This window comes from Salvelinus namaycush, chromosome 42 (genome assembly GCF_016432855.1).
Source record: "Salvelinus namaycush isolate Seneca chromosome 42, SaNama_1.0, whole genome shotgun sequence".
Taxonomy (NCBI): Eukaryota; Metazoa; Chordata; class Actinopteri; order Salmoniformes; family Salmonidae; genus Salvelinus; species Salvelinus namaycush.
Genome location: NC_052348.1, coordinates 21,290,056 through 21,307,825, shown reverse-complemented (window position 1 = coordinate 21,307,825; position 17,770 = coordinate 21,290,056). Strand labels below are relative to the sequence as shown.

General features: G+C 42.1%; 1 protein-coding gene across 1 annotated transcript in view; it reads right to left on the bottom strand.

The window, feature by feature from the left end:
- Window positions 1-8,871: 8,871 nt before the first annotated feature.
- Window positions 8,872-17,770, bottom strand: part of LOC120034778 (zinc finger protein 638-like) — a 30,790-nt gene continuing 21,891 nt past the window's right edge. The window contains exons 19-22 of the mRNA XM_038981382.1: window positions 17,461-17,650; window positions 10,241-10,369; window positions 9,918-10,039; window positions 8,872-9,554 (exon numbers count right to left, since the gene is read on the bottom strand). Of these exons, the coding sequence (XP_038837310.1) occupies window positions 9,519-9,554; window positions 9,918-10,039; window positions 10,241-10,369; window positions 17,461-17,650 (477 nt within the window). The 3' untranslated portion in view covers window positions 8,872-9,518. The remainder of the gene's footprint in view (window positions 9,555-9,917; window positions 10,040-10,240; window positions 10,370-17,460; window positions 17,651-17,770) is intronic.

Below are 17,770 nucleotides of genomic sequence, written 5' to 3'. Positions count from 1 at the left end.
CCACTGCCTGTCCCCCTGCCTGCTACCCTCCCTGTCCCACTGCCTGTCCCCCTGCCTGTCCCCCTAACTGTGCCTCTGCCTGTCCCACTGCCTGCACATCTGTGTCAGATTGCCTTCGACCTGACATTCAAACAGTGACGTGTATTCATGGATGCCAAGAGAAGCCAGGCTTCCTCAAAAGACTAACCAATAAAAATAAAAACCTAATATAATTGGTCTATTGTTCTCTTCTGTTTTATAATTTTCCTTCAATTCGCAAGAGGCTGAATGTGTCTCACCGGAAAAGCATCCGAGCAAGCGAAACAACGCACCTCTGACTCTGTATGTGTAGACCATCTCGGCTTTGTTGCAGCCCGTAGAATTGAATGCAAGGGAAGCCAGCGAGTATTTGGCGTACCTTGATAAAAACAAATGGTTAAATAATAGCCCATCAGCATTATGCTAAACTAAATAAGCTCTACTGTGAATGGTTCTGGCGCATTAAAAAAAGTGTCAAGGAAAGCCAGTTTGGATTTGGCTTCAAACCAATCAATAGATCATTAGTAGTCTGAAAAATGTTGTAAACATAAACTTGCTTGACCATGTTCTAGGTCATGTAGCTGTTTGTTACATGCAATATGCTTTGTGGACTTAACCGGACAGATGTTGCTCTCCGGTTTTGTGATGAATCAAAGGTGTGGTTAAATGTATTCTGCAACTGTGTCTTCTTATTGTCTCGGCATTAGGCCTATATATCACAGTCACAAAGCATATGAACTAACAGGTTATAGAGCAAACAACACAATTATCACAACACAGGTTGTAAAATGCCATTTTTTTTAAACTTGTCATCCCCAGTGATTTTATCCATGAACCCCTACTGCATGTAAATAGGCTGTTTACTCTCTGTTTACTCTCTGACTGGACCCAGAGCCATGTCTTTTTACATTTTCTGACTGTATCACTGGCTGAATTTCTCTGCTCTACATAAAGAAAAAGACAGCTACATGAGTAGTTCTGCACACGTATTTATTAAATGTGAAGGATTCAAAAAATTAAAAAGATGTAGTGAACATGAAAACAAGTTTTAACCAAACAAAGTAAGTCTTATCATTCCATCTCACTAATAAATAGCTTTCATACATAAAGGTGCAATGTGAAGCAAGAAGATTGATAGGTAATCTTCCCATATACGAGGGAATAAATCAAACCAAGACTTGTAAAATTCCTGATTTACTGCTTATTCTTTCCTCATGCCAGGAATCTTCTGAACAGGATTTCGGGAAAACTTGGGAATTTAGGGGAAATTTCCGTACTTTGGCAACCCTTATCAAAACACATACATATTTCTGCCAGAGCATCAACAACTATCAACCTCTTTACAAGCTTATCAACCTCTTTACAAGCTATCAATTAACAGGTGGAAACAAACAGGTTACAACTGGCCATCTGTATAAGGTGAAACTTTGAGTATCAACTCTCTTAAAGACCTCTGATACAGGGCAGTTTCCCAGCCCTGTGGAGGTAGAGGAGGGGCTGCACAAACCCACAGACCACACCGATGAAGACACAAACATATATGGCTGAAAGGAACTGCCCCAAATCTAAGATTCCAATGAAAGGTAAAATCATTAACCATGGGAGGCAGTTCACCATCATAGCCACCATAATAATCAAAATGATCTTAAACGCCCTTATCTTCATGTTATTTGTCCCCTCCCTCTCCCCCGGTCCTGGACGTTTCAGAGCCCTGAGAACTGAGAGGCAGCAGAATAACATGAATGAAATGAAGAACAACATTTCACTCAAAGACAAAAAATATAAAACATTTAGGCTTTTTCCCAGCATAAAAGTAAGACAGAACCCAATCACAACCAACCAGATTAACCCAGAACATGCCAACTTGTATCTGAGGAGTTTGTACTTCAGGAAGACCACAGGGTGGACCACCGCCAGGTAGCGTTCTAAACATATACAGCACTGGAACAGGGTCCGACCAAAGATGAGAAAACCACCACAGAATGATACTAGAGCTTGGAGAGAGGGAATAGGGAGGTGTATGTAGACAAAGAAGAAGACAGAACACAGGCAGCAGAGGATCTCAGAGATGGCCAGGTTGAGAGCGAAGAACTCTGAGGTCATCGTTTCTCCTGCTCCGGTCACTATCAGCCACAGGACGTAGACATTGGTGGGGAGACTGAGGATGAGATTGACTGCATAGCAGGCAGTGCCGATAGAGTGATTGATTTCCGCATAGCCAGAGAGGACAGAAGAATGGTTAGAAGAGTTCATCTTTTTATTTTTACCAATCTCAGTTTGGAAGTTCCAGCTTTGATGTTTCAAGTATCACTGTGGAAGAGAGAGAGAGAGAGATATAGAGAGACAGAGAGAGAGACAGAGGGATACATGTATAAATCTCATGCAATATACGTGTACATTTAAGCGTTTAAGGTGTTTTTTAAATACCAACTGAAAATACTAATTACTGTAAGATATTCATAACAAACATGCATGAACTATCCCATGCAGATTTTTTTTCCTGCTTTGAAATGTCTAATAATTCCAGATATTGTACAGAAAACAAAGGGGAAAACCTCAGAAGTGAACTGAAAACTTCTTCTACAGCAACAATACTGATATTAAAGAGGAAAAATAAAAATGTCAAACCTTGACTGATGGAGTTCTTCTCTGTATTGGACAGTCTGTGTCTGTCAAGAACTGAATGTTGGGTCATACACAACAGACACAACATAACAGGGGCAAAACGGATGGAAATGGAGGACGTGCCTACCCTTATCCAATGAGAATGCTCATCTTTGTTTTTAACCCCATTCAAAACAATTTCCATTTGGTGTGACCTGAATACAAGTCAAGTCTATTAGTCCCTGTTTGTACACATGTGAGTCACAAACAGGTGCAGCAGGTCATTACACCTATGCAAATGATTGTGTTTGACGGGTCCTAATGATACACAGTCTAAGATTGATTGAGGATGTTTTGTAAAGCCTTGTTCACACTGCATGCCTTGATGCTCAAATCGGTTTTGTTTTTACTGACTGTCCAAATAGCAAGTTACAAGTGACCAAGTTGGATTTGTGTGTGTTCAGACAGCAGTCATTCGCTGACATGGCTACACTTGTCATAATAATGACTGGTGTGTGCGCAGTGGTGTAGGTTGATTGGTGCTTGTGCTTCCTATATCTCAGAAGTTATGCAGTAAACTAAGGTGACAACAATACCTTCCATGGACTTTTTCCAGTTGCTTTGAATGTTCAAACTCATAGTGTCAGAACACTTTTAAATGATCAAAGGATAGGATGATCCAACTTGAGAAACTTGTTTTTTGGCTTGCCACAACAGTCAACGTTCTTGCATATTCACTAAATTGTTTGTAAACAATTAACAAGCCAGTTAGATACCACGGTTCCACGGCAAAAAACTCTGATTTGACTGCGACACAAGTCGCAAGGCCAGGAATCAGAATTGTATCTGATTTCAAACCACCTACAAAAGTCGTTTGAAATGTGTCTTGAAATTACTGGTTACTGGTTACTGATTACTGGTGCTCTTTCATGCCGTCCCTAGGAGGGGTGCGTCACTTGAGTGGGTTGAGTCACTAACGTGATCTTACTTGGGTTGTGCCGTGGCGGAGGTCTTTGTGGGCTATACTCGGCCTTGTCTCAGGATGGTACGTTGGTGGTTGAAGATATCCATCTAGTGGTGTGGGGGCTGTGCTTTGGCAAAGTAGGTGGGGTTATATCCTTCCTGTTTGGCCCTGTCCGGGGGTATCATCAGATGGGGCCACAGTGTCTCCTGACCCCTCCTGTCTCAGTCTCCAGTATTTCTGCTGCAGTAGTTTATGTGTCGGGGGGCTAGGGTCAGTTTGTTATATCTGGAGTACTTCTCCTGTCTTATCCGGTGTCCTGTGTGAATTTCAGTATGCTCTCTCTAATTCTCTCTTTCTCTCTTTCTTTCTCTCTCTCGGAGGACCTGAGCCCTAGGACCATGCCTCAGGACTACCTGGCATGATGACTCCTTGCTGTCCCTAGTCCACCTGGCCGTGCTGCTGCTCCAGTTTCAACTGTTCTGCCTGCGGCTACGGAACCCTGACCTGTTCACCGGACGTGCTACCTGTCCCAGACCTGCTGTTTTCAACTCTCTAGAGACAGCAGGAGCGGTAGAGATACTCTTAATGATCGGCTATGAAAAGCCAACTGACATTTACTCCTGAGGTGCTGACTTGCTGCACCCTCGAGAACTACTGTGATTATTATTATTTGACCATGCTGGTCATTTATGAACATTTGAACATCTTGGCCATGTTCTGTTATAATCTCCACCCGGCACAGCCAGAAGAGGACTGGCCACCCCTCATAGCTTGGTTCCGCTCTAGGTTTCTTCCTAGGTTTTGGCCTTTCTAGGGAGTTTTTCCTAGCCACTGTGCTTCTACACCTGCATTGCTTGCTGTTTGCGATTTTAGGCTGGGTTTCTGTACAGCACTTTGAGATATCAGCTGATGTAAGGGCTATATAAATACATTTGATTACATTTTAATTTTGGCTGTTCAGACTGCAGTAAAATAATCAGATTTGAATCACTTCAAACTCCAAATGTAAACAAGGCCTAAGTGACTGCACCTATAGAGGGCTTGCAGTTACATCACAATTCACCTAGCAACCGTACCAGTTGGAAGACCAGAGTCAGTCTGGTGGAAGCCATCCAATCGTCCTTATGGCTGGCTGCGTTTTGCTACCACCGGAAACTTCGGGAAGATTTCCCATTATTTTGTTTTTCTAAGTACCCAGAATACTGAGGCAGCGGGATAACTTATTAAAGTAAGTAAAAAAAAAATTTAAATGATAAACTATGTAGCTATAATTAGCAAGACTGTGTAACCGGTGCTGTACTGCACCGCTGTAACTCTGCGTTGTGTGTGGTTAATTGAAACTATAGACGTGGACTTTGGAGATCAGGTTGCTTTAATTAAGCAGAATTCACTCGCTGCATCCTGCATCTGCATCCAAAATAAAATAAAACATTTGTAGAGCACATATGTTCTGCGAACCATCGCCTCTTTCTACAACAGATGCACAATACAAGGGACTGGGATCATTCGAGGAGCTAGCCATCGTTCACACTTACAATAGCCTGCTAATACCTTAGCTAGCTATTAACCACATGTTGAATTCAGAATGTTAATATCATCCTAAAAAGTAAAGTTACAAGTGCATCTTAACAATACCATCCACTTATGAGTAATCTCTATATAGACAACATTATTCATGAACAAAACACTGTGTGTATGACTGTGCTTAAAATAATCAAACTTTTCTGAAGACGACAGAAAAAGCGTGCCTACCTCTCATAGTGCATCAAAAAGATTTGAGCACGGGCACCAAAATGATTTGAGCACGGGAACGCAGGGCAAAACGTAGGTACACACTCCCCTACTCCCAGGATGCAGGCATGCATAATAACAAATCAACATGCCATATTAAAATATGAACCTGGTGAAATTCACACAGTACTTTAACAACTGTTACATTCACCTTGTAAAACTGAACAAAATGACCTACCAAGCTCAAGGCATAATTCTGAATATAGCTCAAAGCTACAGGCTTCAGGTCAAGTGAAAGTTGGTCAGGCCTTCAACTGCCCCTAGATGCATAGTGCCTCTTACACTATACCTACCTTCTTAGCCTTAAAAAAACAGTCATTCTGTACTAAATTATATCTCTGTAATATGTTAAACTTGCACCTTCTGGTGGATTGACTCAATTAGTCTCTTGACTGGTTTAACTACCCTCCCCGCCCTTGTGTGACCTGCCGCTGGGCTAGGGGCCATGGTGACTAACAGTGGCTCTGGCCTTAGATCATTGATCAGAGGGTTTGAAGGAATCAGCTCCAGGATCTCAGAGGTGCTTCCCAGGTCATTTTCCTCAAGCAAGCAAGGTTCTTCTGGTTCTGACTGTCCATCCGATGTCCAGAGCTCGGAGTAATCGCTTGAATCCTCCGCCAACCAAGATGCACTTTCCTCCCCAGAGTTCTCCATGTCTTTCCTGTCCAGTCCATCGCCGGAGTGGGTGGCCTCTCCTGCATCTACATTGATTGAAGGTCCTGCAGCATCACTGTCATTGAAGTGCACTGAGTCATCAATGAGATGAGCGATGAGAACACGATCCCCATGGACAAACTGATGCCTTTAACCCGCTTGTCATACTCCCGACCTTGTCGATTCTCTGTTGCTTGTCAGTGTGCCTTTGGGCAACACTCATAGCTTCCTTCAGCCCAGTGATCAGAGTCTTGACATACTAGTTGCAATCCACAACACTGGAGTCGTCCAAAACATTGCGGAACATCACATACACTGGTAGCCGAGGGACCCTACCAAACATGAGAAAGAATGGAGCATAGCCAGTAGTCTCGTGAACAGTGGCATTGTAGGCAAATGTCAATGACTGGATTTGTTCAGGCCAATGTTCTTTGGTTTCCAAGGGTAGACTCCTGAGCATGCTACCTAAAGTCCTGTTGAAGCTTTCAGTTTCTCCATTCCACATTGGGTGATATGCCGTGGTTCTTGACTTTTGAACACCGGAGAGCTTAAGCATTTCTGATATTAGCTCGCTCTCGAAATTTGAAGTGGTACATATGTGCGATAAAATAGTAAATTCATTGTGACACATTGCACAAGTAAACAAGGAGCAAAGACTAGTTCCCTGACCGGGAATCGAACCCAAGCCGCGGCGGTGAGAGAGCCGAATCCTGACCACTAGGGAAGGATACTGCAGTATAAATCGTTAACAGAGAGAACAGTTTATGACTTGGGTGACTGGAGTCTGACAATTTTTTGGGCCTTCCTCTGACATTGCCTAATACAGCTGAAGTCGGAAGTTTACATACATCTATGTTGGAGTCATTAAAACTTGTTTTTCAACAACTCCACAAATAACTTGTTAACAAACTATAGTTTTGGCAAGTCGGTTTGGACATCTACTTTGTGCATGACACAAGTCATTTTTCCAAAAATTGTTTACAGATTATTTCACTTATAATTCCCTGTATCACAATTCCAGTGGGTCAGAAGTTTACATAAAGGCTGTGCCTTTACACCGCTTGGAAAATTCCCAAAAAGTCTAATTGACATCACTTGAGTCAATTGGAGGTGTACCTGTGGATGTATTTCATAGCCTACCTTCAAACTCAGTGCCTCTTTGCTTGACATCATGGGAAAATCAAAAGAAATCAGCCAAGACATCAGAAATCAAGATTGTAGAACTCCAAAAGTCTGGTTCATCCTTGGGAGCAATTTCCAAACGCCTGAAGGTACCACGTTCATCTGTACAAACAATAGTACGCAAGTATAAACACCATGGGACCACACAGCCCTCATTCCGCTCAGGAAGGAGAAGTGTTCTGTCTCCTAGAGATGAATGTACTTTGGTACGAAAAGTGCAGATCAATCCCAGAACAACAGCAAAGGACCTTGTGAAGATGCTGGAGGAAACAGGTACAAAGGTATCTATATCCACAGTAAAACGAGTCCTATATCGACATAACCTGAAAGGTCGCTCAGTAAGGAAGAAGCCACTGCTCCAAAACCGGCATAAAAAAGCCGGACTACGGTTTGCAGCTGCGGACAAAGATTGTACTTTTTGGAGAAATGTCCTCTGGTCTGATGAAACAAAAATAGTACTCTTTGGCCATAATGACCATCGTTATTTTTGGAGGAAAAGGGGGAGGGTTGCAAGCCAAAGAACACCATCCCAACCGTGAAGCACGGGAGTGGCAGCATCATGTTGTGGGGATGCTTTGCTGCGGGAGGGACTGGTGCACTTCACAAAATAGATGGCATCATGAGGGAGGAAAATTATGTGGATATATTGAAGCAACATCTCAAGACATCAGTCAGGAAGTTAAAGCTTGGTCACAAATGGGTCTTCCAAATTGACAATGATGCCAAGCATACTTCCAAAGTTGTGGCAAAATGTCTTAAGGACAACAAAGTAAAGTTACTTTGTGTGGAAAACGTGTGGGCAGAACTGAAAAAGCGTGTGCGAGCAAGGAGGCCTACAAATCTGACTCAGTTACACCAGCTCTGTCAGGAGTGGGTCAAAATTCACATAACTTAATGTGGGAAGCTTGTGGAAGGCTACCTGAAACATTTGACCCAAATTAAACAATTTAAAGGCAATGCTACCAAATACTAATTGAGTGTGTAAACTTCTGACCCACTGGGAATGTGATGAAAGAAATAAAAGCAGAAATAATCATTCTATTATTCTGACATCTCACATACTTAAAATAAAGTGGTGATCATAACTGAACTGAGACAGGGAATTTTTACTAGGAATAAATGTCAGGAATTGTGAAGAATTGAGTTTAAATGCATTTGGCTAAGGTGTATGTAAACTTCCGACTTCAACTGCAAATAGGTCCTGGATGGCAGGAAGCTTGGTCCCAGTGATGTACTGGTCTGTTTGATCACCATCAGGCAATGCAACCTGTCTGGATGTTCTCGATGGTGCAGCTGTATTACTTTGTGGATCTGGGGACCCATGCCAAATCTTTTCAGTTCCCTGAGGGGTTAAAGGTGTTGTCCTGTCCTCTTCACAACTGTCATGGTGTGTTTGGACCATGTTAGTTTGTTGGTGACGTGGACACCAAGGAACTTAAAACTCTCGACCAGCTCCACTTCAGACCCGTCGACGTTAATGGATGCCTGTTCGTCCCTCCTTTTCTTATAGTCCACTATCAGCTCCTTTGTCTTGCTCACATTGAGAGGTTGTTGTCCTGGCACCACACTGCCAGTTCTCTGATCTCCTCCCTATTGGCTGTCTCATCGTTGTCAGTGATCAGAAACAATAAAAAACATGTTTTGTTTGTTTTAATGTATTTATGTTGACAGAATTCTCTTTTACAGAAATCAACTGTTGCAGTGAAGTAATGAGTCATTGGAATGTATGGATTTGAAATAGCTACTGTATATAAAAGAGCACGATACCTTAACTAGAGCCAAGTCTAATATATTTCCATGTTAACATGAGGTTAGAGGTTTTAGCACAGTGGCTAGCTGTGCTATGGCTAGGGGAAGCTAATGGTCCATGCATGAGTTGAACATGGAAATCAGTACATTTCCCTTTGTGTGCATGGAAACCACACTGCTGAACTAGCAGTATTCAAATCAGGATAATGCATAAGTAGATAGACAGAATTTCCCTGGGGGGATGAATAAAGTTGTATTGAATAAGGGTAAAAGGTGACTCGGGTAAACATGTCTTCAAAGGATGGTTTCAACTTTAAAACAAAGACACAGCGATTGAATAAAACACTTTATTTTCATTGTACACTGGTTTCTACTTTAATTACTCTCTATTGAGTCACTTCTCTTCTATATCATGGGAAAATAACTAACAAAATGAAACCGTTATAGTTGTGAGTGAGGGAGAGATTGGACCCATGGGGAAGAAAAACAAAAACAAGTAGGAAAAGAGTTGGGACACAGCCAGTCAATATTTAACTCTTCAGCTCATAGTGGAAAGTCAGTCTTTCTTCGCTCTCCACTTCTCCAGGGATTTCTGTAGAAGAATAAAAAGAAAATCATGAGTGAGTATCTTACTTACTAGATAATGTTGATTCATATGTGGAACATACGGGTTCCACGAGAGAGCGCCACTGCTGCCAATCTTAAGCTGATGGTTTCCATGACTGGACACATTCCTTCATCTCCTTCCCCACTCCTGAGTATCAATGTATTAATTATCAAACACGTAACACCTGGACAATAAAAGCAATTCAGGAAGCAAACTGAAATTCCAAATTTATTTTGCCAAATGAATTTACTCAATGGAATTGACCCCATCCCTGATTGTCAAAATGTTATTTCTGATTGGTGGTTGACTTGTCAGTGTTGTGTCTGATTGGTTGTTTTGGGTTCTCACCTCCAGGTTCTGATGGTGTTTGAGGGTCTTGCAGTGGTTCTTCTCAGCCTCGTCAGTTCCGCTGTAGAACTTAGAACACACCTTGCAGAAGAAGCCTGACTTGGGGACCAGAAACTCCATGCCTGATAGTGATCAAACAGACCAGAAACAAAACCTGTTTTAAGATATACAAATGACATGTGATTATACTATGGGACCTATGTAAACATATACACACACAGTATTCTGACAATAGATAAGCTTGACAAATTTATCATTAGAGCTACCCTAATCAATTTCAACAATTAGTTAGTTTGTCAAACGCAGCATCATTTGAGTCTCACCGACAGGGCTGTCAGGGTTGAAAGGAGGGATGCTGTAGTCTTTATAAAAGAGGGGTTCCATCTTCATCTTCCTCCTCGCTGTCTCCTCCTCTCTCTCCTCCTGAGATGTCCTCCTTCGCTCTGACTCCACTGAGAGATGAAAGAGAAGATGGAGGAAGGAGCAGGGTCATCACTGACACCTTAACTGTTCTCTTTGTTGGTGTGAGTTTTCCTAGACCTGACAAGTCACCAGAATGTCCTTACAAGGAAGGAACAAAAATATAATTCAAGTCTTTAAAGCATGAATCACAGAAATAAAAATCACTGACACCTTAAAAACAATCCAACTAACGTGGTTTCAGGCTGTCAACCAACCATATTTTTCTACAACTTCTCAAAGAACCCAGCATTTCGTGCCATCATGAGGAGTGGCATAACGCAAAACAGACTGGTAACCAGGTTAACATGAGCTTGCTACCACCATTGATTTGGCTGAGTTCACCTCTTCACATTTTATCATCTAGCCGTATAGTGGTTACCATAGCTACCATTGATCTACATACTTGGACTGTAACGGTTCACCAAACCCACGGTTAGGTACGTATTGCGGTGTTGGGGCCACGATTCAGTTTCGGTAGAGTGGGAAAATGAAATGACAAATGTTACTGTAGCAATTTTTATTTTATTTCATAAAAATAGTGTTGGTATTCCAGATTCCATATATGTTCATTAAGTGAATGCCAGAGAAGCCTGTGTTGAGGATATATTGGCACGGGTGTTGTTAGGCCTGTGTCAAACACTGGCTTTAAGGGCATTATAACCTTTATAAAACAGGTTACCAACATATTCAAATAATGATTTACATATTTTAATTAACGTTATTTTGATGAATTTATTCATACAAATTTTCATTCTTCCACAACATAGTCCCAACACAATTCTAGGGTTGCTACTCAAGCCGGCTGGTCGTTCATTCTATCGGTTCGGTTGCCAGAGATGCGATCCAGTCGTTTTGTTCTGTATCTATGGACACAACCCAGTTGTTCGCTCTAAAATGTTCCATTGCCAAACTGGCTGGCAACGTTCCTAGCCATAGGTGGCTAGCTAGCAAGCAAAGGAAAACTTAGACACGTCAAAAAGTGCAACCAGAAAAACAGCTGCAGTAAGTAGCTGCATAAACTGATTTCTAGTGACATTTATTTGGATTCATTGATAACAATGAGCTAATGAGGCGCAATTTCACCTGGCATAGAAAATATGTTCACTCTTCAGGGCACTGTTGTTCAGGGGAGCTAGCCAACAACACAGCTAACACAATCACTGCAAACTAGCTGCAATTTGTTTCGTTTGACCTTTTCTCAATGACATTTGTGTATATAAACTCAGCAAAAAAATAAACGTCCCCTCACTGTCAACTGCGTATATTTTCAGCAAACTTAACATGTCTAAATATTTGAATGAACATAAGATTAAACAACTGAGACAAACTGAACAAATTCCACAGACATGTGACTAACCGAAATGGAATAGTGTCCCTGAACAAGGGGGGGTCAAAATCTAAAAAGTAACACTCAGTATCTGGTGTGGCCACATGCTGCATTAAGTACTGCAGTGTATCTCCTCCTCATAGACTGCACCAGATTTGCCAGTTCTTGCTGTGAGATGTTACCCCACTCTTCCACCAAGGCACCTGCAAGTTCCGGATATTTCTGGGGGGGGAATGGCCCTAGCCCTCACCCTCCGATCCAACAGGTCCCAGACATGCTCAATGGGATTGAGATCTGGGCTCTTCGCTGGCCATGGCAGAACACTGACATTCCTTCATTCTTTCAGGAAATTACACACAGAACGAGCAGTATGGCAGGTGGCCTTGTCATGCTGGAGGGTCATGTCAGGATGAGCCTGCAGGAAGGGAACCACATGAGGGAGGAGGATGTCTTCCCTGTAACACACAGCATTGAGATTGCCTGCAATGACAACAACCTCAGTCCGATGACGCTTTGACACACCGCCCCAGTCCATGACGGACCATCCACCTCCAAAATCCTATTGCGGACAGTCTGAGCACTGATGGAGGGATTGTGCGTTCCTGGCGTAACTCGGGCAGTTGTTGTTGCCATCCTGTACCTGTCCTGCAGGTGTGATGTTTTTGTTGTTGTTGCTCTTTTGCACACAAGTAATGTCTACTTGCACATCTATCACTCTTGGCCAGGTCACAGTTGTAAATGAGTACTTGTTCTCAACTGGCCTACCTGGTTAAATGAAGGTGAAATATATATTTTTTAAATTAAGTTCGGCTGTACCGATCCTGTGCAGGTGTTGTTACACGTGGTATGCCACTGCGAGGACGATCAGCTGTCCGTCCTGTCTTAGGTGTCTCACAGTACATTGCAATGTATTGGCCTGGCAACATCTGCAGTCCTCATGTCTCCTTGCAGCATGACTAAGGCACGTTTACGCAGATGAGCAGGGACCCTGGGCATCTTTCTTTTTGTGTTTTTCAGTGTCCTAAATTGTCATAATTGTGACCTTAATTGCCTACCGTCTGTAAACTGTTAGTGTCTTAATGACCGTTCCACAGGTGCAGGTCCATGAATTGTTTATGGTTCAATGAACAAGCATGGGAAACAGTGTTTAAACCCTTTACAATGAAAATCTGTGAAGTTATTTGGATTTTTACAAATTATTTTTTAAAGACATGGTCCTGAAAAAGGGACTTTTCTTTTTTTGCCAAGTTTATATCCATAAAAGTGATGCCAGCTGATTCATGAATTCAACTGGCTGAGAAACACTGTCTGCCTCTATCGTCCCTGTTCCCCGACGTTCATTACTATGGGAAAGCTGGAGATCGCATTTGAACGTTGAAACAATGTTGCAAATGTCAGAGACAGCAACGTTTAAACAAATCTTTGCTGTTGATAACTAAATGTTAGTCTAAAAGAAACGTGAGATAATGTCTAGAATGCTTTTTAATAGTGCAGATCAAGTTTATAAATTGCTTGGCTGGGCTGATGAGACTGGATTGCGCAGTCAGGTGTAACTAAAAAAAATTGGCAATTTAATGTCATAGATTTAGCCAGTGTTAACTTCTGGAACAGACACTGGCTGGAACGCGGTTTTGACCAATCAGCATTAGACCCACCCGTTGTGTAATTAGTCATAATGCACAATCAGGAATAACACTTCGGATTTTCGTGATTGAAAACACAGGATTACTCAACAACACTCAGTCACTTGTAAAAGTAATACTTGTAAAATCAATATGCAAACATGGCTCATGCTATAATGTTTTGAACAAAGAGAAAAATATGCACTTATTTGACTCTCATAAAGAGGGGCGTATCTGTAGCACCGTACTTCTCATTTCCCACTCCTGGGTGATGTGCTGTCACTGCTAAGTAGCTCTCTGTAGCCCTGGAGGTCTATCTATCTGTAGTAAGCGCAACACATGGGTGCATTGGCCAATACATTGACTACTTCAGCTTTAGCTTGCTTATATGGAAGCGGATACTACCTGTTTGGTGAAATGGGTGCGAGAGGGCGAAGTTCGTAACGTGGCTCGAACACTTTGACGAGGTGCCGAAACCCCTTATTCTTCTCAACCACCGAGAAGCAGCGCATATCCACGGCTATAAACATACCTATCGCTCTGGTCATTTCTTTGGCCCATTTAGAATCAGCTGAAGCTACTTGAATGCAGAGGGGAGACAAAGTTGTGTTGTTGAAGCTACGATGGTAGGAAAACTGGGGTGTTTTCTAAGTAAACGTTTCAAAATGTTTGAGGTGTTGGCAGCTGCATAGGCTATTCTGGTTGAGCAGTGTCGACAACACCGTTATCTACTGGGAAACCAACATTTTCCCAAACTGGAGATGTAAATATCAATGGCAAATCCTTTTGGGTTTATCCATCCCACCACTCCCCATCGTACAGAACTAGTTCCCTGCTGCGCCTCACAAAAGGACAGTGAAATGTGACAATGAAATCATTTTGATTCCAACATGCACATAAGACTGTAGTTGTTTTAACAGAACAGCCTAAATGTTTCTTTTCCCAGATTAGATTTACTGATGCTGCGTAGGCATTTAAATGGATATATACAGTACCAATCAACAGTTTGGACACCTACTCATTCAAGGGTTTTCATTAAATTTTTACTATTTTCTACATTGTAGAATAATAGTGAAGACATCAAAACAATGAAATAACACATATGGAATCACGTAGTAACCAACAATGTGTTATACAAATCAAAATATTTCATATCCTTCAAAGTTGCCACCCTTTGCAAACTCTTTGCATTCTCTCAACCAGCTTCACCTGGAATGCTTTTTCAACAGTCTTGAAGGAGTTCCCACACATGCTGAGCATTTGTTGGCTGCTTTTCCTTCACTTTGCAGTCCAATTCATCCCTAACCATTTTAAATTGGGGTCGGGTGATGGTGGAGGCCAGGTCATCTGATTCAAGCAGGACCACCCGGTTACTCCATCACTCTCCTTGGTCAAGTAGCCCTTAAACAGCCTGGAGGTGTGTTTTGGGTCATTGTCCTGTTGAAAAACAAATGACTGTCCCACTAAGCGCAAACCAGATGGGATGGCAAATCCCTGCAGAATGTTGTGGTAGCCATGCTGGTTAAGTGCTCCCGAGTGGCGCAGTGGTCTAAGGCACTGCATCTCAGTGCAAGAGGCGTTACAACAGTCCCTGGTTTGAATCCAGGCTGTATCACATCTGGCCGTAATTGGGAGTCCCATAAGGCGGTGCACAATTGGCCCAGCGTCGTCCGGGTTTGGCCGGGGTAGGCCGTCATTGTAAATAACAATTTGTTCTTAACTGACTTGCACAGTTAAATAAAAGGTTAAATAAAAAGTGTACCTTGAATTCTAAATAAATCACTGACTGTCACCAGCAAAGCACCCAAACACCATCACACCTCCTCCTCCATGCTTCACGGTGGGAACCACACATGCAGAGATCATCAGTTCACCTACTCAGCATCTCACAAAGACACGGCGGTTGTAACAACAACAAATAAAAATCACAAATTTGGACTCAAACCAAAGGACAGATTTCCACCGGTGTAATGACCATTGCTCGTGTTTCTTGGCCCAAGCAAGTCTCTTTTTATTGGTGTCCATTAGTAGTGGTTTCTTTGCTCAGGAGCAAAGGTAACTTTGGGTCTTCCTTTCCTGTGGCGGTCCTTATGAGAGACAGTTTCATCATAGCGCTTGATGGTTTTTGCGACTGCACTTGAAGAAACTTTCAACGTTCTTGACATTATCTGGATTGACTGACCTTTGCCTTAAAAGTAATGATGGACTGTCATTTCTCTTTGCTTATTTGAGCGGTTGTTGCCATATTATGGACTTGGTCTTTTACCAAATAGGGCTATCTTCTGTATACCACCTGTCATGACTGGCCTGTTCGGGTCAGGTTACCGTGGACCATAATCCTACAGAGATATCTCTCACACCCACCAGCGGGGGAGAGATGGAGAGGTATGGAGGTGGGGGATTTTTGACACCTCACGCCCATTGTAAATCTTAAAGCAGCAGACACATTTCTTTGTCCTCTCAGTATGGAGGAATGGAATGTATGATGGGCCTATGGAGAACCTACCTAACATGCAATAAATGGACTGTTTCATCAGACAAAATGGTAGTCATGACGACAGACGGAATGTGAAAATGAATGTTGTTTTTGTTATTATAAGTTAAATGACGACGTTATAACGAAAACATTGTAACTTGAAGAGTTTTCACAACAAGCGCTTGACGATGGCATATTTATTGTATGTTGTGTGGAAAACATTTCCAGATCAAAGAGAATGTTTTTTATTTTTTAAAGATGAAATGTGAAGTTGTCTAAATTGCATCTGAGCAAAATCCAGACCTTGCCTCGTAACTAGTTACACCCAGAGAACTTGCCCTAAAGGCGGAAAGGCCCATTTCTGACCCGAGGGTATAAAACATGCGAGTTAAGAATTAACATTTTAACTAAGTGACCACGAGCTGCAGCCAAGGTCCGATTAGTTGTAACACCAAAACGCAACACGAGGTTGAAGAAGACAAAGGAACCTTTTAACAATCTATGCTACGGATGAGTAGCTGTGTCTAAGAGGGTGAATTCAAGCAGGATCAGCGACTGTTGTAAAATCGATATTCTGATATTATTTGAGTTATTTTGGGAAATAGAAACTCAAAGCCAAAACTTTCCCATGGTGCCCCCAGGTTAACGAGTTAATACCTGACTCATTAAATCACGTAATTATAAACAGCAGTCGTCACATTAACCAATACAACGTTACGACACACCCCTACCTTGTCACAACACAACTGACTGGCTCAAAAGCAATAAGGAAACACATTCTACAAATTAACTTAAGGCACACTTGTTAATTGAAATGCATTCCAGGTGGCTACCTTATGAAGCTGGTTGAGAGAATGCCAAGAATGTGCAAAGCTGTCATCAAGGCAAAGGTTGGCCACTTTTTTGGTTATTACATGATTCTATGTGTTATTTAATTGTTTTGATGACTTAACTAATATTCTACAATGTAAAAAATAATACAAATAAAGAAAAACCCTGGAATGAGTAGGTGTGTAAACTTTTGACTGGTACTGTGTATACACACACACAGATGTTTTATTTATCTATTCATTCGGGTTCACAGTGCAGACCGATCTGAGGTCCCCATACCGAACGGTTCAGTACTAATGCTTGTACCATTACACCTCTACCACATACAGTTGGTTATCTGACCTCGCCACTACCACTCCTCTACAATGACCACAACCAATAATCTATGTAAACCAGGTTACCATTCATTGACCACTTAACAAAAAGGCGGGTGGCCAACTCAACCACTACTATGCATACAGTAGGCTGGCTACCATATCTCAAAACAACATTCTACCTGTAGTCTTTTTCCTCCTGTGGCAAACCAGACGGTAGATCAGAAAAAAAGAACATCATGTAGGGACTACCTGAACTTGTCCAAACCACTCATTTATTTTCCATTTCAAAACATTTCGCTACTGAACACAACCCAGTCTCCTCAGACAAATATGTTGCAGATTGACTTAATATAAAGTTTGTTTCTTACCTCTACTGGCCAGTTTCCTACCATATCTTCATTTAAAAAACACATTTATTTATACAGGTAAGCACAGCAGAACAGATTTTATTTACAATGACGGGCTTTCACGAGACAAGCATAGCAATGATATACAGTATGTTTCTTACCGTTCTCAGCAGACCTCTTCTCCCCGTCCTCCTCCATTTGTCCCACCTCGTCCACCGTCAGAAACGTCCCCATGTTGAGACCCTCCTTTTCTCCATCCCTTTCCTCTTCTCCAGCGGCGGCAGGTGCGTCTGTGGTTGTGGACTCCTCAGTGACCTCGTCGCAGGTTGTCTTGGGCACAGTGACCACAGGCTGAAGGAGAGTAATGTTAGATAAGAATGGGGTCGTGTTCACACTTTAGAAACACTTCATTTTTTTCCTTCCTCAGTTGAAGTAGTCTTATCACCGATCTGCTCGTTGTTGAATGCTATA